This window comes from Mustela erminea, chromosome 8, assembly GCF_009829155.1.
Source record: "Mustela erminea isolate mMusErm1 chromosome 8, mMusErm1.Pri, whole genome shotgun sequence".
Taxonomy (NCBI): Eukaryota; Metazoa; Chordata; class Mammalia; order Carnivora; family Mustelidae; genus Mustela; species Mustela erminea.
Window position 1 is genome coordinate 58,209,976 of NC_045621.1, and position 24,807 is coordinate 58,234,782.

A 24,807-nucleotide genomic window follows, 5' to 3' on the forward strand; every position below is an offset into this window, starting at 1 on the left:
TCTCAGATCCTGCATTTCTAATAACCTTCCAGCTGATGCGACTCTAATGTTTTTGGTTTGAAGATCACATTTTGTGTAGCAAGGATCTAAACCACAAAGGTGAAGGAGAAGGGATCAAGATAGCTTTCTTAGAGGAGGTGATTCCTGAGCTGGCTCTTGAAGGGTGAGTTGGACTTAGCTAGGAAGAAAAGGTGAAGGGGCGTTGTTCTAGGTAGAGGAGGTGGGATATGCTTGAACATGTCCATTGACACAGGTTTGATTGCTTTGTTAGATTATCCCTTCCATAGTCACACAGCTCTCAGTGTTAGAAATTCTTTCTGTTGGCCATATTTTTCAGTGGCCCAGGGATTGAACAGTCCTATGAAGCCACTGTAAACCACTGGATCATATTAAATTTCTGGTTGCATTTAATTATTGCCTTAACTCTACCCAGAGTTAGTGTGAAATTAAATGTTCAGTTACGATATTATAAATAATACTGGCTTAGTTAATTCTTGTTTGATAAATTTTGAATAGTCTTTGCAGGTTCCTTTTACTTAAGAAGTACTAGAAGTAAATAGAAGAAAATTAAAATGTCTATTACCTACTCCATCTCTGTTAACATTAAAAAAAAAACCAATAAAATGAACTGCTAGTATTTAAAATTACCAAAGTACAGAAAGATTAAAAAAGCAAAAGTATCCTCTACTCTTGTTCACATTACCTCTCTTCAAAGGTAATCACTGCTCTTGTGTCTCTTCTCATAAAAATTTCAGACCTAGATCTGCATGAAAATGAATGTCCTTTGAAGATTTATACACTAGGGATTACAAACAAAGTCCATGCCTCATTTTTTCATTTAATAATATATTTGGACCATTTTCCATTATTATCAGTACAGGGCACTCAATCTTCTTAATAATTGCATTACATTTAACAATACGAATGAACTTTATTTAGCCTCTCTTGATAAGGTTCTAGGTTGTTTTATTGGTTTGCTATAAACATTGCTGTAGTGATCATTCACATGTATAATTTTGGTGTTATTTTGTAGGTGTTTGGGTAAGGTGAATTTTTAACAGTCGAACTTATCTACCAATGAGAGCAGGCTTTTAAATTTTTATAGATATTTGCAAAATCATCTATATAAAATGTTTCAGTAATTCATATTTCTATGAACAGTGTACGAGAGTGTTTATTTTCCTCAAACCCTTGCAAGACTAAATCATCAAAATTTTACATTTTTTGCTAATTTTTTAAAAAGATTTTATTTATTTGACAGAGATCACAAGTAGGCAGAGAGAGAGAGAGAGAGAGAGAGAGGGAGAGAGAGGAGGAAGCAGACTCCCCGCTGAGCAGAAATCCTGATGTGGGCCTCGATCCCAGTACGTTGGGATCATGACCTGAGCTGAAGGCAGACGTTTTAACCTATTGAGTCACCCAGGCGCCCCCATTTTTTGCTAATTTTATAGATGAAAAATAAATCTTATTTTTCAAAATTATTGGTAAGATTGAACATCTTTCCAAAAATATGCTTTAATTTTTTTTCCCTGTGAACTAAGTTTTCCTTTCCTTTACCTATTTTATGTCAAATCATTTTCTAGATTTGCCTTTTTTAATATTTTAAATTAGTGATATGTTGTTCTGTCTGAATTCCCCTTTTTAGTGAATAAAAAATCATGTTAGTTAATTATTTATTTTCTAAAGTTTTCTCTTATAATACATTTAAATATAGAACCAAATTTGAAGTAGTTTTTATATGACTTGGTAGATTTTAACTGTCTATTCTGTGTTTTTTTTTTCTCCCAACTGCTTCAAAACTAAGTGCTTTGGACTTTTTCATGTATATAATCTGAATGCTCATCTTTTTTATTTGGTGACAGAGGAACAATGTATGATAATCTTCACTGATTAGCTTTATGACTTTTGCTCTCTCATAACTAAAGAATTATTGATAAGAAATTTAAAGTGCAAACCTCCCTGTTTAAGGCTGGAAACATCTCTCCTCAACTGGATAGAAGAAATACTAGGTATTCCTGGATGGCCTGAAGAAAGGCTATCTATCTGGTGGGTATGATGACTACCAAGCTCTGGTTAGTCTGAATCTCTTTATTGCTGAAAGGTACTTTTTGGAAGCATTTCTTTTATATTCCTTTCTTCACTGTCATCCTACATGATAGAACTGAGAAGTACAATTGGAATGTGTATTTTGTCAGGAGTAACTTCTTTATTCTTAAAATGGCTGGTGATTTTTCATCTTCCAGATCAAATAGTGATCTGTTCTTTTATTTTTTTTTTTAAGATTTTATTTATTTATTTGACAGAGAGATAGAGATCACAAGTAGGCAGAGAGGCAGGTGGGGGGCGGGGCAGGAAGCAAGCTCCTCACTGAGCAGAGAGCCTGATGCGGGGCTTGATCCCAGGATCCTGAGATCATGACCAAAGCCGCAGGTAGAGGCTTAACCCACTGAGCCACCCACCTGTTCCTCTTAAGCAGTAACTTCCTTGTGACTTGCTCACTCTCCTGAAGCAGAATAAGACTAGAATCTATAGCTTTCACTTAATCATAGTTGAACAAGTAGGATTTTATCATGCTCTCATGTATTAACCTGAACAACATGTTTATCCTAACCACCAAAATGTATTCCCTTTCATTTATACAGAACAGAAGAGTTGATGCAGTTAATTATTAGTATTCTCTAATGTTATTAAATAGGACCTGTGTTCTTAGCCATGCTTCTGTAACCCTATGCGTGGTACAGCTAATTGAGGTTCAAGGAGACATCTGATGAGCAGTCAAAATAGTAACAGACTTGAAGAGGAGGGTGGATGAATTTTGGCGAGACACAGTACGTCAGGGAAGAACAGAGCGTATTTATTGAGGACTTAGAAATGTAGTGAGTTTTAAAGTGGCAGAAGTAATTTTATTCTGGTTGCCCTAGTACATCTAGAAAGACTAATTTTAGTTAATTTAGAGCTCCATCTGATTTTCCAAAAGCAATTTAATTCTAATAAATCATTAGCATAACTAGTTGAAGCACTTTTTTCTTTTGATTAGTATTCCAGGGGAGATTAATAATTTTCTACCCTAATAGTAGAAATAAAAAGGACATTTTATCAGCACATTGCACCTGTCACATATCACATCTTGAATAATTCATGCCCACTGTTGTTGCCAAGTAAAACTTAAGCAAAGTTTTAGATTTTGAAGCTAAATTTTTGAATCATAATTATTTAATAAATGTTTGTGAAAGCCAGCTGTTCACTTTTAAAAACCCTAAGAGAAGCCATATGACAAGGGCTAATGAAATCAACACAATTACAATGTCCTGCTTATAAATAACATATAATGTTATTAATAGAAAAGCACGCAAAGATACCACAGCTGTGCAGTTATGAAGACAACATGTTTGACTCACTGTGGTTGCCCTTTAAAAGTCCTACCCACAAATGAGCTCAGAAGAGGCAAAGCAGGGGGTAGCAGTTGGCCTCTGATACATACAAGGCAGTGTCAAAAAAGATTATTGCATCAAAACAATTTTATTGATGCTGTGAAGGCATTTGGTATTCAAAATAGGGAAAGATTTAAGTCGTCATTAAGATTGAGATGTGAAGAATTAAGATTGAGAATGTGAAGATGTGAGATATGAAGATAGTATGGATTAAGAACAGCTAGGGGCACTTGGGTAGCTCAGTGGGTTAAACACCTGACGTTGGCTCAGGTCAGAATCTCAGGGCTAGAGCCCTGTGTCTGGCTCCCCTCTCAGCGTGGAGTCGTCTTGGCTCTCTGCCCCGCCCCCACCCCCTCCTCAAGGGTGCATGGGCGTGGGCATCCGCCTCCCTCATCTGTAGCCGCAACTCTTTTCTCTTAAGAATCCATAACTTGGCCCAAGGCTGTAATTTTGGAAAATATTTTACTTTCTATTTGGGTAGAACCAGAGAATAAAAAATCCTAGAAAAGTCAAAAGGAATTAGTAGGCATCGAATAAACAGAAGGAGTTAATTTCTAAGGAGAACATCTATTTCTAATTTGCAGAAGAATTTTATTTTTGAGGTTTTTAATATGAGTATTGTAGAAGAGACTTTCATCTCTTAATCCTCAAAGAATTCATGAAACACTTATTTTATTTCAGGTTTTTTTTTTTTTGCAGTTTAGTAGAAAGAGATTCCAAGGTGTTAATCATGGATGAAAACAGATCCAGACACACTGTAGGAAAATCGAATAATTTCAGAGTTTAAATCTGCCCCTCCCTCCCGAAAATGTCATACAATTGGCCTGCAGTTTTGATTTTTTTCATTGTTCATTACGTCTCATTCATGCCTGTGAGACTCTTGCTTGCTGTTCAAACAAATGTCAGTTGAGTTTATTTGAAAACTGGAATAAATTGCAGCACTTTAGGTCATTAACTGCAATCAGGCATTTTGCAACTGACTGTCTATTCAATGACTACAAATCTTTAAGCAGGGTTTGGTGTGTGTGTGTAGAGAGAGAGAGAGAATGCGTGTAAAGGATATATATATATATATATATATATATATATATATATCTGCGCATATGTGTGTATATATACATATATATAATTTTTAATATAGTCTTTTAAAAATAATTATTTAAACAGCTTTTTATCAGTTTTGGCATAATTCTGGAGTTGGCCTAAAACACTGAATCTTGAAATGTTTAGAAACTTGATATTTGTAACTTGTGGGTTTCTTTTTATGGAAAGTATCTTACGCTTCTTCCTGTAATATTCATAAAATCTATGGCTGAATCAAACTAACATCTAAATATTTGGTTATCTTAACTACCAAACTGGAATTCCTGGAGATTCCATTCTTCTTTTCTAAAGGACCAAGCCTCCAATCTGAAGGACGTTATACCAAAAGGAGAAAGATACCTTTAGATTTGTTTTTAAAATTTCTTTTCAGAGACACACATAGATCAATGGAATAGAATAGAGAACTGAGAAAGACCAACCCAAGTAGAGCTATTTGATTTTTGACAAAGAGTAAAAGCTATTTAGTGGAAAAAGAATTGTCTTTTCATCAGTGGTACTGGAACAGTTAGAGATCTATAGGTAAAAAATACCTTGTAGTGTATACAAAATTAATTCAAAATAAATTCAAAATTCAAACATAAATCTAAATGTAAAATGTAAAGCTATACAAATTTGAGAGAAAAATATAGGCAAAAATCTTAGGAGGACCTAGAACCTACATGATGAATTTTTAGACATGATATCAAAAGTACAAACCACAAAAGAAAATATTCATTAATTGGATGTCACCAAAATTAGAAACCTTTGTGCTGTGAAAGAGCCTGTTAAGAGGATAAGAACAAGGTAATAGACAAGTTGCAAATCATGTATCTGACAAGAATATTATATATAAAAAATGCAAAGAACTCCCAAATTTCAACAATATGAAAATAAATCAATTAGAAAAATGAGCAAAAGCATAGTCTGGAAGTGACACACATAATTTCTGCTCACAATTTCTTGTGCAGAACTAGTCAATAATCATATGGTCTCACCCAGTCAAAAGGGAGCCAAGAAGTGGCTATTCTTTACTAGATAGGGAGGGACAACTAGTTGATGAACAGTACTAAGGACAATCACATGCTTTGTGAAGTATTATGGCCCTATCAAGGCCTGAAAATCATTAAGAATCACTAAAATGAAAAATTCCCAACCGTATACACAAAAATATTCTATAAAATTGTCAGCATTGAAGAAATACTGTCAGTGATTTGGGGCTTAAATGTAAGTTTTTTCAACCTTCAAGTGTCTTATAAACTTATGATAGGTATATCATATGTTGGAACAAAAATGACTAAGGAGAGGTGAAATGAGGAAAATGGTGGAAGGAAAGGGAGAAAAAGCAATTTAGGCTTTATTTAGGGTTCATTAAAAATGGCGGAATTAAACTAGTCATCTATTAGGATTAGAGAACAAGTCCCTAAAAAATGAGATTTAGTGATGTGCAAGACAGTGGAGTCACTGGTTTCTCTTTATTCCTTCCATTTAATTCAGTTAAACAAACTCAGATATTATTCATTTCACTCTAAGAAGGTCGTGGTCTCTGATTTGACATCTTGGCATCAAGGTTCTCCTGTTATTAATCTGAGCAGGAAGGCCCAGGGATTTGAGGCTAAACTCCATTCTCATAGGTTTCTGTAGTCCTTAGGTAAAGACTGCAATCACTAGATTTCATCCAAGCAGGACTAATATGTATTTTTCTTGTAAAATATGCCCCAAATTATACTAGCACCCCTAAAAATCAAGTGGAAAAATTATTGAGACTCAAATATTCCATTTTAAGATCTCCTACTGAAGAAAAAGGAGTATTCTTCCATTTCCTTTTGCATCTTTTTCAATTACCATTTTCCTTCTATGAAGTGCCTTCTATTAATTCCACAACAGATTCACTGTGACTACTGAATAAACACTTACATACTTTTTTAGAGTTCAACAAACTAATAAAATAACATTTGATTTTCTTTGTCTTCTATACAACTTCCAATGACATAAAGAATGCTTGTTAAATGACATTAAAGTGAAAGAAACCAAATTACTTGGACTAGTTTTTACTTTTGAACCCACAAAACCAAGAAGCAATGTGAATATCTTTCTGTTTCTACTTTTTATTCTTGGAACAAAGGATCATTCCATCTACAATGTAATATTCCATGTGCTGATAATGTTTATTTGTGTAGGTGGTTGAAGTTTGAAGAAGATGTGGAGGATGGAGGAGAAAGGTGGAGCAAACCCTATGTGGCTACTCTTTCATTGCACAGCTTGTTTGAGCTGAGAAGTTGTATTCTGAATGGAACTGTGTTATTGGACATGCATGCCAACACTTTAGAAGAAATTGCAGGTATATCTTTTTTTCTTAGTCTAGTTCACTATCTCGGTATAGTTGATTTTTGAGTTATTCCCTTTTCCTTATAATTATATGTATACCTTTGGAAAACTAATTCTTATAATAAGCATATGAGACTTTAAATATAACTTTCTCCTCCCTTATTTAAGATGGAAGAAGTTGAATCTCAGAGGAATGTGGTCTAACTTGTCAGTGGCAAGTCTAGAACAAGAACCTAGATATCCTGACTCACACTTAATATATATTGTTTTTCACTATCATGCTTAATTAACTGTCACCATTGGGAAATTGAAGGGAAAAAACCCATAAAGCTAGAGATGGATTTTTTCCAATAATGGAATGCATTTCATTCCAATGCAGGAAATGATTCAAAAAAATCCGCAGATAGGGAAAATGTTAATTTAGAACAAAACAGGGAAAGGTATGGCCATTTATTTTAAACTGATTTAAAACTCATGAATTCCAGAGGATGCCAAGCAATGCAGTTGAGATTAGTTTGTAATTTAATATTATGACTAGTCCCTAGAATGAAAGATTTGTATTAGAAACCTATTATGTCTATATAACACAAGTTGTTATGTTTAGGAAGCATTTTACTGTTACTCTAGAAATAGAGGAAAGAACTCCTGTGTCTTTCGATTTGGAAGACAAACACACTTTAGCAAAAAACAAAATAATACAAAAAGAGTTTTGAAAGAGTATAAATGAAATAGTTAATGGAGATTTTAAAAATAAAAATAAAGCAATAACTCAGGCAGTTTTTAAAATTTCTAGTGTGGAAAAAAAGAAATAAAAGCAGTTCCATGTAGAATTTATTTGTAAAGTAGAAAGACTTAAGGGAGTCTTTAATGTCTAAATTATATTGTAGAAATGGAAAAAACAAACTTCCAAAACTCTGTGAATGTTTTTTTGATTATATTAGTGAAAGAATATTATACAAAAAATATATATAATTTATTCTTCAGAATAGTCTCATGAATTAAGTGTCATTCCCATTTTTCAATAAGAAAATAGAAATTCTGAGACTTTCAGGGCCCTTTTTCCATCTAAAGGCCTCTGACTGTAAGCTGTGTGTTCCTTGTATTACAGTACAACCACTGTCTGAAGAAGAAGCATGGCTTGAAGTGGATGTTGCCCACATTTTAATGATAGTTTAATTCCTTTAAAAATTATTTATTTGGTCATTGGAACTGATAGACATGCATACATTGCAATATTTGTGAAAAGAAAAGTAAGTGTGGAAAGACATCTTGGCCTACAATATTAAGCAAAAACAATCAGAACAGAAAAAAATGGTTTAGATAAGCCTTCTTTTCCTTCTTTCCTGGAGTTTCATAGTACACCTATAAAGAGCTTTCCCTTTAAAATACATAACTGTACTTAACCATATGGTTAAGTACAGTATATTTTTTCGGAAAAACACAGGGTACAGTCATGGATAGCACTACCTGAAGACTTAGAGAAAAATGGTTAACTTAGGAATTAGCAAACTTCTTGTGAATGCTGGAAAAGTAGCTATCCAATGTAATTTCTTTTTTTTTAAAGATTTTATTTATTTATTTGACAGAGAGAAATCACAAGTAGATGGAGAGGCAGGCAGAGAGAGACAGAGGGAAGCAGGCTCCCCACTGAGCAGAGAGCCCGATGCGGGACTCGATCCCAGCACCCTGAGATCATGACCTGAGCCGAAGGCAGCGGCTTAACCCACTGAGCCACCCAGGCGCCCCTCCAATGTAATTTCTTAGCTTTATGTTATGGCGTCTTGCTGATAGCCCATAACATTTTTGTGTTTTAATTAGGAACCAAATGACATTTTCATGGTCCTTTGCAGTTTAGGAAGCTCTTTGTAGTAATTCTCCATTATCTTTTTGATACTCAAAACAAAATTGGGGCTTAGTATTATGATTGTTTATCTTACTTCATAAATGGAGAAATGAGATGCAGGAGGTTGCCCAAAATAAGGAGTTTATTTATGTCAGTGATGGCATTACCTTTGAAAATGGATTAATCCAAACAGCTTTAGGACTGGCTATATCTAATGACACTGTCAGATTCCTCAACCTGCCAAAATTAACCTCAGAAAATACCCTTCATTACTTAAAGCATGCATATTCTAATGCTTTCGTGAGAAATTTACTTCTACCAGAAAGTCCCATGAATTTGACAGAAACCCTGTTCATCTTATCACCTTCAATCAGTTTTTTGGTCTAAATTTATGTTTCCTTTCCCTCCTGCTGTCCCCTTTCCCAAGCTCTGTTCTGTAGAATATGGGAGGATTGTTAGCTGTGTTAATTCTTGCTTTTGAAAGCAAACTACATTTTCTGAGTCTGTCCTTACAAAGGAAAGTAGTTCAATGGAAGTCTTGATACCCCAAATAGCTTTTATTCTTTCTTCTCGTCTAATTAGTCTGTATCTTTATGTCTCCAAAGTAGCTCAACTTGAATGTCCCATTTTCAGTTCAGAGCAGTCTGTAAAATGCCATTCAGAAGATGTCAGTGGTTTAGAGCTAATACTACATTTAAAAAAATGATTAAAAATACTTGTTGATCATTATTACCTTAAATTTCTTTTCACTCATTAATGAGAAGAGATGTCCTCTCTTTAAGTAATTGCAATTTGACTTATTTAATCCAAAGGTATTTGTTTCTGCCCTCAATAAAATCTTACTAAGACATTTTCTCCCTATAGTTTGTAATTATTTTCTGTTTATTTTTTGCTTTTTTTGCTTTGTGACAATTGTATTACTAAGTATGCATTAACTATACATTTTTAAGACTTCTAAATTTGTAAAGTATTTTCACATTCATTATATGTTATTATCACTGTAACCTTATGAAATAGAGAGGAGGCTATACCCCCATTTTATAAACAGATAAACAGGAAGTGATATATCATAGGTGATACTTGCAGCGATGGGAATAATTTCTTTTATTAACCTATAATTATGTTTTGTTTTATTCTACTTCATGATAACTTATGACCATAATGATTAACAATATGACGTGAAGCTCTTTTTCACCTCCTATTTATCATGTTTTTTTTATTACGTTAGGAAGTTACTAACATATTAGTTACTAGTTTCAGTTTTCCGAAAGTTAGATATAATATTTATCTTTAAGGGCTCTAAACTCTTAAACTTTGTGAATGCACAGGCTCTAGTATTTTCTAATAGAGAAATATGACCCAGATATTGTTTTAGAATAATCAAGAATTTTTTTTATCAGTCTTCTGATATGTTTTTAATAGTCTTAGATAATTCTTTAAAGAGATTTTTGTAGACTTAGCAGGAGAAAATCCCATTTGTATCTGGCAGGTCTGTCAAGAATGTCTGGTATAATTAAAGTAGGATTTTCTTTTGGACAAAGTTAATTTAAAAATGTCTATTTCCCAATGTTTCAGGGAACTTGGAATAAATTTTAACTTCTTCCTTCAAAATATTATTTAACCTTTTAGAATCCAGTATTCTTCAGATATGCTTTCTTACTGTGATTTAGTCTGATGGAGATTAATTGTATTTAAAATGCTTCTTAATTATATTTATATAAATTACAGGCAATTTTATGGTCTATGTCAATCTCTTTGAAATTCAGCTCTATAAAGATTAGTAATGGAAAAATTCTTTCTGTATTTTTATGCTTTACCCTAATTCTGTCAATGGGAGTAAGAAATGAAAACCAAACCAAAGTTAGGACCATGGACAGATTATCAATCATAGCTCTCCATTCATTAAAACAACTTTTTAAAAAAAGATTTTATTTATTTATTTATTTGAAAGAGAGAGAGGGAGGGAGAATGAGCACAGAGGGAGAGGGAGAAGCAGACATGGGAGCTTCTGAGCAGGGAGCTCTGACATGGGACTTGATCCCAGGAACCTGAGATCATAACCTGAGCTGAACGTGGCTGCTTAACCAACTGAGCCACCCAGGTTCCCCTAAAACAACTTTTGTTGTTTAAAAAAGGAAAAAATTGAAGTTTGCTTCACTGAGTGTAGTCTGCAGGTTTGGGAGTATGGGAATAGTCACATATTGTTTAACATGTCCATACTATTACCATCCTTGTTCTGGAAAATAAGCATTCTTTGGGTAGTTTACAATTTTAATATATACGTATATATATACTCCTGACAACCAAACTGCTGAATTTAGACCCTTCCTGTTTCTTACTCCTCCCCACTCCCAGCCTCTTAAGACAATGGATTTTTAAGGCAAAGAATTTATATGATTATCTTCTAAGGGGCAGAGATTTCTGTAGAATCTGTAAATCTCATGATCTCTGGAGGTTTTCATTCAGTGGTTAAGATGGATTGATCACAATAAACTAATTGCCTGATAAGAATGAAAAATAATTTTTTGTTTTCTGAGACCTTTTTACAGAAATGCTACTAGTGTTCCTAGAGCCTGCTTAGTGCTAGAGGAGTGTGACCTATTTATCCTTTTCATTCTCACTTCTCCAGATACCAGCCAGATCCTGGCCTTGTGCTTTGACAGGCTAGACTGTGTCATTTAGACATCATCGCCAGCTGAGATTGTAGGACTTGACTTTGGGCCCTTAGCCATTATGGCTTGTTATCCTTTCCTACTTTTCAAGGTTAATACCAATATATATTATAGTGGTGACGAGAACAATGAGGGTGATTAGTGAATCAGACTCCCACTGGTACTTAAATCTCACCTCAGTATGTTATATTCCTAAGCAAGATGATTAAATTTTCTAGTTCATTAAGATATATTTGATGCAGTTATACCTCAGAGGAGTTTACTGTGTATTTCTGTGTGGCTAATGAGCAGACGAGCAGTTTTTTTTTTCTATTTACTTTCTCTTATGTAACTGTTTCAGATAAAGACCTTATTTCTGAAAGACTGTGAAGCTAGTGACTTAGGGGTTTTTGTAGTACTTAAGCCTGGAAAGACTGTACTTTGATAAGAACTAAAAATCATAACCGTGTACATAGGATTTTATATGCTTCATTTGATTCTGATTAGAATATTGAACTGGGGATACACATTATGGCTTAGAGATGAAGCTGTGGTATAGTGGTGCCCTTCTGGTGTTTTAATAACCTACTTTATAACTCCCATTATGAAGTTTATGTGGCATATTTTATATACATTTTTCCATCTTAGCAAGGTTTCAGTGTAAAGTTACATATGTTGGCAATTTATCATTTCTTTTATTTCAAATTAATTCAAGGATATTATAACTACTCCTCTCCAAAGAAGTGAGGTATAGATTTAAATATTCTATACTATCATATATTTTCCAAATTGAAAGGGACTTTAGAGGTAATTATAGTGATTATGGCTGATTCCTAAATGTACATTCTACCTCTTTCCATTGTAAGCAGCAAAGTAATAGAGCAAAGTTGGTAAATTATACTCACCCACTGTCTGATTTTGTCAGGCCTTTGATCTAAGAACAGTTATTACATTTTACACAATTGAAAAATAATAAAGAGAAGACTAATATTTTTCAACATGAAAATTATATGAAATTCAAATTTTACTGTCCATAAAAGGTTTTATTGAAACATAGCCATGCTCATTTGTGTACGTGTTCTTTATGGTTACTTTCATGTAATAACAGCAGAATTCAGTAGTGGTTACAGAAATTCCATGGTTTACAAAGCCTAAAATTTTTATTTGACCTATTACAGAAAACGTTTGTTTACCTGTGGTTTAGAGAACTGATTCTAGATTGAAGGGTAGTTCTTGATTAGCCTCATCCAGTCATAGGGGTGCTGTTTCCTTAGTCAGGGATGGTCTCAGCCTGGACAAGGCTATGTCAGTTGGAATTAAGAGTTTTTCCTGGGAAGAAGAGAAAGAACTTCCTTTTAAGAGAAAGTCACAAGAAGTCAAAGAATATATGGGTATCAACAAAGATATGTATTTCTTTGTTACTGTTGACACTTACTTTATGACCATAAGGAAAATCAACCTTAGGTTAAACTCACACCAAGGGTTGAGGGGGAGGGTGAGAGAGTCAGAGGAATAGAATTAAATCCAGCCCAATTTTGATTTTCTGTTATGTGAGACAATGAAATTAATTGTTTTATAGTTTCATTGGGGTTTCTGGATTTTTAAATTGAAGTATAATTGGCACACATAATATATTAGTTTCAGGTGTACAACAGAGTAGTTTGACATTTATATACATTTTGAAATGATCACCACGTAAGTCCAGTTACCACCTGTCTCTATATAAAGTGAATATAATATTATCCATGTTCCTTGTGCTATGTATCACATCTCCATGACTTCTTTATTTTATATCTGGAAATTTGTACCTCTTCATCTCCTTCACAGATTTTGCCTTCCCCTAACTTGCATTCTCCGAGAGAACTATCAGTTTGTTCTCTATATCTGTGAGTCTGTTTTTTGTTTGTTTGTTTGTTTTGTGTGTTCATTTGTTTTATTTTTTAGATTACACATATAAATGAAATCTTATAGTATTTGTCTTTCTCTGTCTGACTTATTTCACTTAACATAATACCCTCCAGATTCATCCATCTTGTCACAAATAACAAGAGTTTATTCTTTTTATGGCTGAATAATATTCTATCATTCTAGATAGATTGATCGATCAATCGATCGATAGATAGATAGAAACCATATCTTCTGTATTCATTCATCTGTAAATGGTCGCTTCTGTATCTTTGCTGTTGTAAATTATGCTACAGTAAACATAGGACTGAATATACCTTTCTGAGTTAGTGTTTTCATTTTCTTTAGATGCATAGCCAGAAAAGGAATTGCTGAATCAAATGATAGTTTAAAAAAAATTAAAAAAAAAATACTGTTTTCCATAGTGGCTACACCAATTTGCATTCCTACCAACAGTGCACAAAGGTTCCCTTTTCTTCACATCCTTACTAACACTTGTTATTACTTATGTTTTTGGTACTAGTCATTCTAACAGATGTGAGGTGATATCTCACTGTGGTTCTGTTTTGTTTTTCTTGAAGATTAGTGATAAGTATGTTTTCATTTGCCCGCTAGCCATCCATATGTCTGTGGGGAAATGTCTATTCAGGTCTTTTTTCCCATTTTTTAATTGAATTTTTTGCCTTTTGCTATTGAGTTGTAGGAGTTCCTTATTTATTTTGGATATTAGCCCTTTATCAGATATTTGATTTGCAAATATTTTTTCTCATTCAACAGGTTGCCTTTTCATTTTGCTGGTAATTTCCTTTGCTGTGTGAAAGCTTTTTAGTTTGATGAAGAAGTCTCATTCATTTTTACTTTTATTGCACTTGCCTGAGGAGACAAATCTAGAAAAAATGTTCCTACATCTAATGTCAAAGAAATTACTGCCTAAGTTGCATAAGTTTCTTCTAGGAGTTCTAAGGTTTTAGGTCTTACGATCAAGTCTTTAATCCATTTTGAGTTAATTTTTGTGTATGGTGTAAGATAGTGATCAAGTTTCATTCTTCTGCATGTAGTTTTCTCAATACAATTTATTGAAGAGATTATTTTTCCCTATTGTATTTTTTTGCCTCATTTGTTGTAGATGCAAACCCATGTAGATGCATGGGTTTATTTCTGGGCTCTATTCTGTTTCATTGATCTATGTGTCTGTTTTTGTACTAGTACCATGCTGTTTTTGAATACTATAGCTTTGTAGTGTTATTTGAATTTAGGAATGATGATACCTTCAGCTTTATTCTTTCTCAAGATAGCTTTGGCTTTTGGGGTCTTTTGTGCTTCCATACAAATTTAAAAATATTTCTTTTAGTTTTGTGAGGCCACTTTATTTTGATAGGGATAACATCAAATCTGTAGACTGCTTTGGGTAGAATGGAAATTTTGACAATATTAATTCTTTCAATCCATGAGAATTGTATAACTTCCAATTTATTTGTGTTTTCTTGTTCTTCTTTTTTCCATTAATATTGTATAGTTTTCAGAATAAAGATCTGTACCTCCTTGGTTAAATTTATTTCTAAGTATTTTACTCTTTTGGATGCAGTTGTGAGTGAGATTTTTTTTTTATATTTCTTTTTCTGATAGTTTATTATTAGTTTATAGAAATGCAGCAGAGTTCTGTATCCTGCTACTTTATTTTTTTTTATTTTTATTTTATTTTTTTTTTTTTTTAGATTTTATTTATTCTTCAGAGAGAGGGAGAGAGAGCGAGCACAGGCAGACAGAATGGCAGGCAGAGGCTGAGGGAGAAGCAGGCTCCCTGCTGAGCAAGGAGCCCGATGTGGGACTCGATCCCAGGATGCTGGATCATGACCTGAGCCGAAGGCAGCTGCTTAACCAACTGAGCCACCCAGGCGTCCCTCCTGCTACTTTATTGAATTCATTTATTAACAATAGTTTTTGGTGTCTTTAGGGTTTTCTACATAGGGTTTCAGGACATTGACAAATAGTGACAGTTTTAATTCTTTCTTACCAATTTGAATGCGTTTTATTTCTTTTTCTTGCCTAATTGTTATGGCTAGAACTTCCAATATTAAGTTGATTAAGAGTGACAAGAATGAGCCTCTTTGTCCCATTCCTGATCTTGCAGGACAAGCTTTCAGATTTTCACCATTGCATATGGTGTTGGCTGTAGGATTGTCATATATGGTCTTTATTATGTCAAAGTACATTTCCCTATACTGACTTTGTTGAAGGTTTTTATTATAAATTGTGTATTTTATCAAATACTTCTTCTGCATCTATTGAGATGATTGTATGATTTTTATCTTTCATTTTGCTAATGTATGTCACATTGATTGATTTGCAGATGTTCAACCATTATTTCATTCCTGGAATAAATATCTTTTAAAGTCATTGGTGTACCTTCTTATCACATTCCCTTGCCTGCCCTATTCTGCAATTATTCTGTTTCTTTTCTCTTGTTTTTTTTTTTTTTTTTTGTCTTTCCCCTTGTGATTTGATGGCTTTCTTTAGTGTTCTGTTTATGTTCCTTTTTTTTTTTTTTTTTTTTTTGGTATCTCTAGTCTAGTATAGGTTTTTGGTTTGTGGTCACGGTGAGATTCATATATAATAACATCTATATTGTGGTCTATTTTAAATTGATAGTCACTTGATTTTGGCTGCCTTCTAAAAGTACTCTAAATATGCTTCCCCCAATGTGTTTTATCATTTTGAAGTCATATTTTACATCATTTTTTGTGTAATCCTAACCTAACTACTGTAGATAATAGTTGATTTTACTACTTTTTTTTTAAACATTCATACTAGCTTTATGAGTAGTTTATACAGTACTTTTACTAGATATTTGTTTTTACTAGAGAGATTTTATTTTATATATTATTTCAGGTTATGGCCTTTACTCTTTAGCTTAAAGAAGTCCCTTTGATATTGCTTCTAAGGTCAGGTTAGTAGTGATGAATTCCCTTAGCTTTTGCTTGTGTGAGAAACTCCTTTTTTTTTTTTTTTCATTTCTGAATTATAACTTTGACAGGTCAAAGCATTCTTGGTTGAAAGTTTTCTCCTATCTGCATTTTGAATATATCATGCCACTATCATCTGGCCTGCAAAGTTTCTGCTAAAAAATCAGCACATTGTCTTATGGGATTTCCCTTGAATGTAACTAGTTGTTTTTCTCTTGCTCTTTTAGGATTCTCTGTTTATGTTTAGCTTTCAGCATTTTAATTACAATGCATCTTGGTGTGGATCTTTTTTGGATTAATCTTTTTTGGGACTTTTTGTATTCTTGACTTAGGTGTTTGTTTCCTCTCCCAGGTTAGGGAACTTTTCAACCATTGTCTTTTCAAATAACTTGTTTTTGTTTCCTTTCTTTTCTCTCTTCTCTCCTGGGACTCATGTAATATGAATGTTAGTATACTTGCTGTTGTCTCATGGGTCCCTTAAGCTATCATCACATTTTAAATTGTCCTTTTTTTCTTTTTGCTGTTTTGTTTCAACAGTTTCCACTATACTGTCTTCTAGGTCACTGATCTGTTTTTCAGTGTTATCTGGTCTGCTTTTGATTCCCTCTAGTAAATTTTTCAGATCGGTTATTATATTCTCCAGCTCTATGAGTTCTATTTGGTAATTTCTTTTATTTTCTATATCTTTGGTGGAGGTCTAGGTGTGTTCACTCATATTTCCCCTGATTTTGGTGAATATCTTTATGGCCATTAATTTGAACTTTTTATTCAGTAAATTACTTCTGTTTCATTAATTTTTTTTCTGGGGTTTTTATCTTGTTACTTTATGGAACATGTGTTCCTCTGTTTTCTCATTTTGCTTGATTTTCTGTGTTTGTTTCTGGTGCTATGTGGAACAGTTATCTCTAGCTGTCTTGAAGGAGTGGCTCTGTGTAGGAGTTGAACCTTGTCACTTAACCTTACCCTAATTCTTGGTTGACTCTCAGGCTATCTCTTGGAGTGTTTTAGAACTTTGTGATTCAGAAATTTAGTCCCTCCTGGACACTTGAGTCTGCTGCTCAAGGGATAGCCCTTGTGTAGGCTGAGTATGCCTCTTGGCTCTGGTGGTGCTGGATGAACAGCTGGGGGAAGTTGAGGGGGTCAGGGATGCTTACCTCTGCTGTTAGGTCATTAGAGTGAGGGTACAAAAATGGCATCTACCACTGTTGGTGTCAGTAAGCTAGAAGGAGTCACTAACAGTGACATCTGCCAGCATACCATCCCTGGAGAGAGTCCCAAAAGACTTCTGCTTCTCTGGTAGCTTTAATTTTAGCAAGTAAATATCCTTCACTTATAATCTAGGCTCTTTTCAAAATGTGTTTTTTATGATGGGTCCTATGGAATGTTGTTCTACACATAAGTCCTTTAAGAGCAGAACCTTCATTCTCTATGCCCTGTGTTTCTCCTGAACATAATCCCCACTGATTTTCAAAGCTGGGCATTTTGGAATTTCTTTCTCTGGTGCAGGCCTAGGGGTATCTTGTGTGGGGTACATACTTCTTTCTCTTAGTGATAAATGATCTATATCTAAATTTTTTATAATGTTTTATACATGTGTGTGTATATATATACTTATATACACACACGCACATATTTTTTGAGCTCCCTCCTGATTGTGGGTTGCCCCTCTGAGGGTGGGGTTTTTGGTGAGAGCATGTCTCTGCCTCTCTTACCAGTCTTGGTGTGGTCCTTTTATCCTTTGTTGTGGATCAGGTGTTCAGGTAGTTCTCAGGGCCTTTTAGGGGCCATTTTTTCCATATGTAGCTGTATATTTGTTTTGTCCATGGGAAGAAGTGAATTCATATCTTCCTACACCACCATCCTGAACTACCTCTTCTGAGGTTTCCATTATTGATATACTCTACTTTGCCTCCACTTGATATACGGTTACAAATAAATATGAAAGCATTAAAACCACCACAAAATCAAAACCAGGGACCCATAACCTACTTAATGGAAATGCAAAGGAAATCTTGTACTAGGAAATATTTACTCAAGGTCTCAATATTCTAATCTGTCCATTAGGCGCTTTATGTCCTTAGGCCTACAGCATATGAGATAGATACTACCTCCATTTTATAAATAAGAACCCTCAGGTTATCCAACTTTACAAGATCGCACAGCTAGAATGTGGTACAGTGACCCAAGTCTGTTTCCCTAGTCCTTCCCTTTTACACTGATGTAAACGTTGTTTGTACGGGAAAATTCTGCTAATACTCAATTTTTTGTTGCACTAACTAGGACTGTGGAAGGCAATTCACTTTGATATGCTTGTTTATATAAGGAGTTAGAGCTTCAAAAAAATTAAGTAGAGTTAATATTTGATCATTTTAGGGCAGATTAATGGTACTGAGGTTGTTTTTAAATTATGAATTTAGATTTTAGAGCAGCTTCAGTTTCACAGAAAAGTTGAGGGGAAGATAGAGAGATTTCCGATAAACACTTGATTTTGCACATGCAGAGCCTCCCTCATTATCAACAGCTCCCACCAGAATGTTACGTTGGTTACAACTGATGAACTTACATTGACACATCACTATCACATAATGTTCATGATTAACATCAGGATTCACTCTGAGTGTTATATAGTTTTTTTTGGTTTGGACAAAAGTATAATGACATGTATCCAATAGTTTGATATCAGGAGTATTTTCACTGCCCTAAAAATCCTGTGTCATTTATTTCTTTCTTCCAAATCCCCTCATTTTGAAAAAGGAGATACTTTTGTGATTGGTTAGTGTACTTTAATATTTTTTATTACACAAATCTCCTTATGCAAAAAATTAAAATGTTATGAAACTGCTGATAACCATTTTTGACTTTCAAAAATGGTAGTTTTATATGGGTCAATCTAATTCTAAGGTAAAACTTTAAAGTTTCTCTTTACTCCTACTCCTACCCATTCTTACACAATTTGGAATGTATCATTACAGTGTCCTTTCTCTGGATGTGCATATATGCCATAAATGGAATTATGCAGTATAAGTTATTTTGCAACTTTGATTATTTTTCTAAAATCAGAATTGGCTGCTTATTAAACTAAAAAAAATCTAAAAATTATTATTGAAGTATAAAAAACTTTTATTGAAGTATAGTTGGCATATAACTATATGTATATATTAGTTTTAGGTGTACAACTTATTGATTCAGTTGTATATATTAGTTTCAGGTGTACAACTTATTGATTCAGCAGTTCTATACATTACTCAGTGTTCACCTTAGTAAGAATAGTCACAATCTGTTCCCATACTATGTTATTACAATATTATTGACTCTATTCCCCACATTGTACCTTTCATCTCCATGACTTATTTACTTTATAAGTGGAAGTTTATACCTCTTAATTTCCTTTATCTATTTCATTCATCTCTCTACCTACCTCTGTGATGGCAACCAGCAGTTTGTTCTCTATATTTAAGAGTCTATTTGTTTGTTTGTTCATTTCTTTTGTTATTTAGATTTCATATGTAAGAGGAATATATATGGTATTTGTCTTTGTCTGACTTACTTCACTTAGCATAATATCCTTTAGGACCATCAATGTTATCACAAATGTCAAGCCTTTCCTCTTTTTTATTGCTAATATTCTTATATATATAATATATATTCCTATATATATATAATGTGGTATATATATATATAATATGATATATATGTCTTTTATAAATATATATACGTGTGTATATATATATATACATATATATGTGTATATATATATATAATGTGGTATATATATTATATATATACCACATCTTTATTCATTCATCTATCAATGGATACTTGGGTGGCTTCCATATCTTGCTGGTTGTAAATTATGTTGCAATAAGCATGGGGAAGCATTTATCTTTTTTTTTTTTTTTAAAGATTTTATTTATTTATTTGTCAGAGAGAGAGAGTGAGCACACAGGCAGGAGGGAGAAGCAGGCTCCCTGCTGAGCAAGGAGCCCAATGTAGGACTCAAACTCAGTACCCTGGGATCATGACCTGAGCTGAAGGTAGATGCTTAACCAACTGAGCCACCCAGGCATCCCAGCATTTTTAATTTGTCTTTTTAAATTAATTTTTACATTTTCTTTGGGTTATTACCCATTAGTGGGCTTACTGGATCATATAGTAATTTTATTTTAATTTTTTGAGGAACCTCCATACTGTTTTCCACAGTGGTTGCACCCATTTATAATCACACCAACAGCGGGAACAAGGGTTCCCTTTCCTCCTCATTCTCTCTAACACTTGATGTTTCTTGTCTTTTTTGATACTAGCCATTCTGACAGGCGTAAGGAGATATCTCATTGTAGTTTTGATTTACATCTCCTGATGATTAGTGATGCTGAACATTTTTCCCTGTGCCTATTGGCCGCCTGTATTCTTTTTTTTAAAAAAATGTCTCTTCAGGTTCTGTGTAATCAGGTTGTTCATTTATTTATTTTGGTGTTGACTTGTACGAGCTCTTTATGTATTTTGGGTATTGGCCCCTTATCAGATATATGAATTGCAAATATCTTCTACCATTTGGGAGGTTGTCTTTATTTTGTTGGTGCTTTCCTTTGCTGTGCAGAAGCTTTTTATATTGATATAGTCCCATATGTTTATTTCTGTTTTTGTTGTCATTGTTTCTGGAGTCAGATCCAGTCAGGAGTTGCTTTGAAGGGGTGCCTGCAGGGACAAGAGGGTTGGGTGGGGTAGATCCACATGAGAATGCTCAGGTGAGGCACAGAGTACTAGCAGGGTAGATGGAGAGCGTAGAATTGGCTCCCACTAATGTCCTGCTGCCGGGGCTGGAGGAAGGGAAGAGGAATGTCACCTGCTAGTGCTTTTGCTCTCAGAGAAATCTCCTGCCTCTCTGGTATACTTTCTAAGATTAGTCAGTAAGTTTCCTTCACCTGTATCTCAGGCACTTTTCAAACTGCTGTGTCTTCAGCTGAATTATTTAGAATGCTCTCTTTTTAGGAGTGGGAACTCAAGTTTCCTCTTGCCCTCCGGCTCCTCTGAAGTTAAGCCTGCTAATTTTAAAGGTCCTGGAGTTAAGTCCTGCTGGTTTTTAAAGGGAGATGTTAAGGGGTTAGTCCTCGCAATGTGGGTCCTCAGTCCTAGTATTGCCAGGTGTGGGGTCTGATCCTCTTGCCTTTCCATGTTTGTGATGTCCCTCCTATTTGTGATTCATACTTCCAGGGGTTTGGTTCCCAACCACAAACCCCTTGATTGCTTACCCTTTTGATTGTGGCCTTCTCTCTATGCCTAGCTGTGGAAGATCTGTTCTGCCAGTCTTCAGGTCATTTTCAGAGTTAGTTGTGTAAATGTAGCTATTGTTACAATGACTCTGTGGGACAAGGTAAGCTCAGGATCCTCCTACTTCACCATCTTCCCTCTTTCTTCCTACAATGACGTTTATTGAAGTGGTTTTATATTACCAAAAACTTAAAATTCCTTTACTCACCTATTTATTTTATAGGCATTTCTGACACTGCATATGGTAAATATCAATCTGCTTAATTATAGCCCTCTGAAATCTCACCTTTATTCTTTGTTTTATAGTTCTAGGAGAACTCTTTAATATAAATACATTTTCAAGGATGTTTTGAGGGGGCTGACTTTATATGAGTGTAAGAGTTGTTTATTCTCCAAATACAACCAACTAGATAGCTGCCTAAGTCTCCCTGCATCAGATTTTTACAGATGGACTTTTGTTCACTTAAAGAGAAAACACGGAAATTATTTTCTACTGGAAAAAGGGAAAAAACCATATTAAAATATAAACATAAACCACTTTACAATCTTAAACATACTAATTATATTAATATTACCCCTGCCACTGTTTTCTCCCATCAATGTAAATAATAGAGAATATAAAGAACTTGTTCACAATGCAACTATGTCCATTTAAAACATAATACTTCATGAAGTTATTACATATTTAAAGTTGAATGATTTATAGTAAAAATTTTCCCATCTTTTTTGTGCAATGTTTTAACAAAAAGTCACAACTATTTGAGATTTTTAAAGGAATTCATCCTATTTTAAGATGAATCATGTTATCTGGAACATGTATATTTGGACTCAGTGGTTTGCTGCTTGCATACTTTGTTAACCTATCGTGCTAATCTTTTTTTTGCCTTCCTTCTTCAGATATGGTCCTTGACCAACAAGTGAGCTCAGGTCAGCTCAATGAGGATGTACGCCACAGGGTTCATGAGGCACTGATGAAACAGCATCATCACCAGAATCAGAAAAAACTCACCAATAGGATTCCCATAGTTCGTTCCTTTGCTGATATTGGCAAGAAACAATCAGAACCAAATTCCATGGATAAAAATGGTAAATGTTTCTTTATTGTACTCTTTTATGTTTATTAGAGATATCTGGGATTTCAAAGTGCTTCCAAATTCTTTAAAATATATTTTATTTGAAAATGATCTATTGTAATACAGATCGTTGTAGTAGAGTTATTTCTTTTTTATACATATATAGTCTGATTTTCAAGTATCAAATTGTAGAAATTTTAACGAAGAATTTAAATTTCCTGAAATGCTCGTGAAAGAATGAAGAGGAGACTTTTATTTAATAACCAGTTACACACTCAGATGCAACCCCATCGTCTCCACCCCACAACCTGAGAATGTAATATAATGCTTTGAATTATGGATTTTTAAAGTTAAAATGAATAATGGTCACCAGTTACTGTTTGTGGAAAAGAGCTAATGTTTTCATGTTAATCATAGTCAACAAATTCGAGGAGGGGCTATGATTCAAAAGACCAACTAGAACATTGCTTGTGGCTCTAATGCACATTAAGCCTGATTTCCAGTTCATAGGCTCATTGGTGTTTGCAGTGCTACATCTTCAATGCCCATGGAGCCACAGTGTACTTACTATCTTCACACACCAACACAGATGACACCAATCACTGTTTTTTGGCACTTATGACTTACTCTTTATGGCTTGTGTGTTCAGACTGTTTTATCCTCTTTTGTATTTTGTTCTCTCCTTGCATCTCTTTGAACCTTCATCGTTTATGCTAACGAAGTTGCTTAGGAATCTATCCTTTATTGTGAAGGAAGATAAACTTATCATGAGGATGATAGGAATTTGTTAGACTTTCATCAGCTACACAAAGTCCCAGTTTTAAAAGATAAAACTTTAATGAAAAGTAATCTCAAATGTACTAGAAAGACTCTGACTTGCACAAAAGCTTTAAAGCATGTATATTTCAGCATGGACTATTTTATGTCATTTCACTCCTACTTTCAATAGCCGTAGTGATGCCTTATATACAAATGCATGAAAATGAGTTTTCTCCACATTGTGCTTTAAATGGGATTTTTAAACCAATTTTCCTACTACTAAATCAAATATATGCATGTAGAAGAAATGCTTTGATAAATCAACAAAGATGATTAGATGTACTGTTGTTTCAGAGCACAGAAATAGTTCTTAATGGCAAAATGATTTTTGAAATACTTTTTGATTTTTTAAATCATTGTTGTCATATAGCAGTCTGTAGTTGTGCATACACAGGTGTCCCCTGCTTTCTGAAAATTCACGTTATGCCACTTCACTTTGGTTCTTCTTTTTTTTTTTAAATTTTATTTATTTGACAAAGAGAGATCACAGGTAGGCCGAGAGACAGGCAGAGAGAGAGGAAGGCAGAGAGAGAGAAAGGGAAGCAGGCTCCTCGATGAGCAGAGAGCCTGATGCGAGGCTCGATCCCAGGACCCTGGGATCATGACCTGAGCCAAAGGCAGAGGCTTAACCCCCTGAGCCACCCAGGTGCCCCCACTTTGGTTCTTTTTAAAGACTTATTTATTTGAGAAAGAAAGAGAGGGCACGCATGTATGTGTGCACGTCAGGGAAGGGGCTGTGAGAGAGAGAGAGAGAGGGAATCTCCAGTAAACTCCCTTCTGAGCATGGAGTGCAATTCTGGGCTCAATCCCATGCCCCTGAGATCATGACCTAGGCTAAAATCGAGTTGGTCGCTTAACCCACTGAGCCACCCAGGAGCCCCATGCAACTTCACTTTTATGAAAGACCTGCATTAGTACCTATTTCCATTAACCAAAAGAAATCCAGAGAGGATTTTGCTTTTACTAAAAAAAAAAAAAAAAAAAAAGCTGTTATTATACTTCTGTAGGTCTTAAAAATGAAGTGGTACAAGGCAAACTTTCAGAAAGAAGGGTTTCATAGGAACATTACTTTTGTGTAGCAAGGGGAGCTTTAGGAAGTTCAATTAAGTACTTTGTAACATATACGAACTTGTATTTATAGATTCCACTGAGCATTTTGAGAATTTATGCTTTGCTTTAAATCACATCATATATTCAATATATATTCATGTTCTAAATCACAAATTGCTTTAAAATATGCTATACATAAAAATGACAGAATAGGGATGCCTGGGTGGCTCAGTCATTAAGTATCTGCGTTCGGCTCAGGTCGTGATCCCAGGGCCCTGGGATCAAGTCCCATATCTGACTCCCTGCTCCACGGGAGGATTGCTTCTCTCTCTCTCTTACTCCCTCTGCTTGTGTTCCCTCTCTCGCTGTGTCTCTCTCTGTCAAATAAATAAATAA

At 34.4% G+C, this 24,807-nt stretch overlaps 1 protein-coding gene across 1 annotated transcript in view; it reads left to right on the forward strand.

Moving 5' to 3' along the window:
* Positions 1-24,807, forward strand: part of SLC4A10 (solute carrier family 4 member 10) — a 419,861-nt gene that overhangs the window by 276,271 nt on the left and 118,783 nt on the right. The window contains 2 exon segments of the mRNA XM_032355736.1: positions 6,692-6,852; positions 22,367-22,555. Of these exon segments, the coding sequence (XP_032211627.1) occupies positions 6,822-6,852; positions 22,367-22,555 (220 nt within the window). The 5' untranslated portion in view covers positions 6,692-6,821.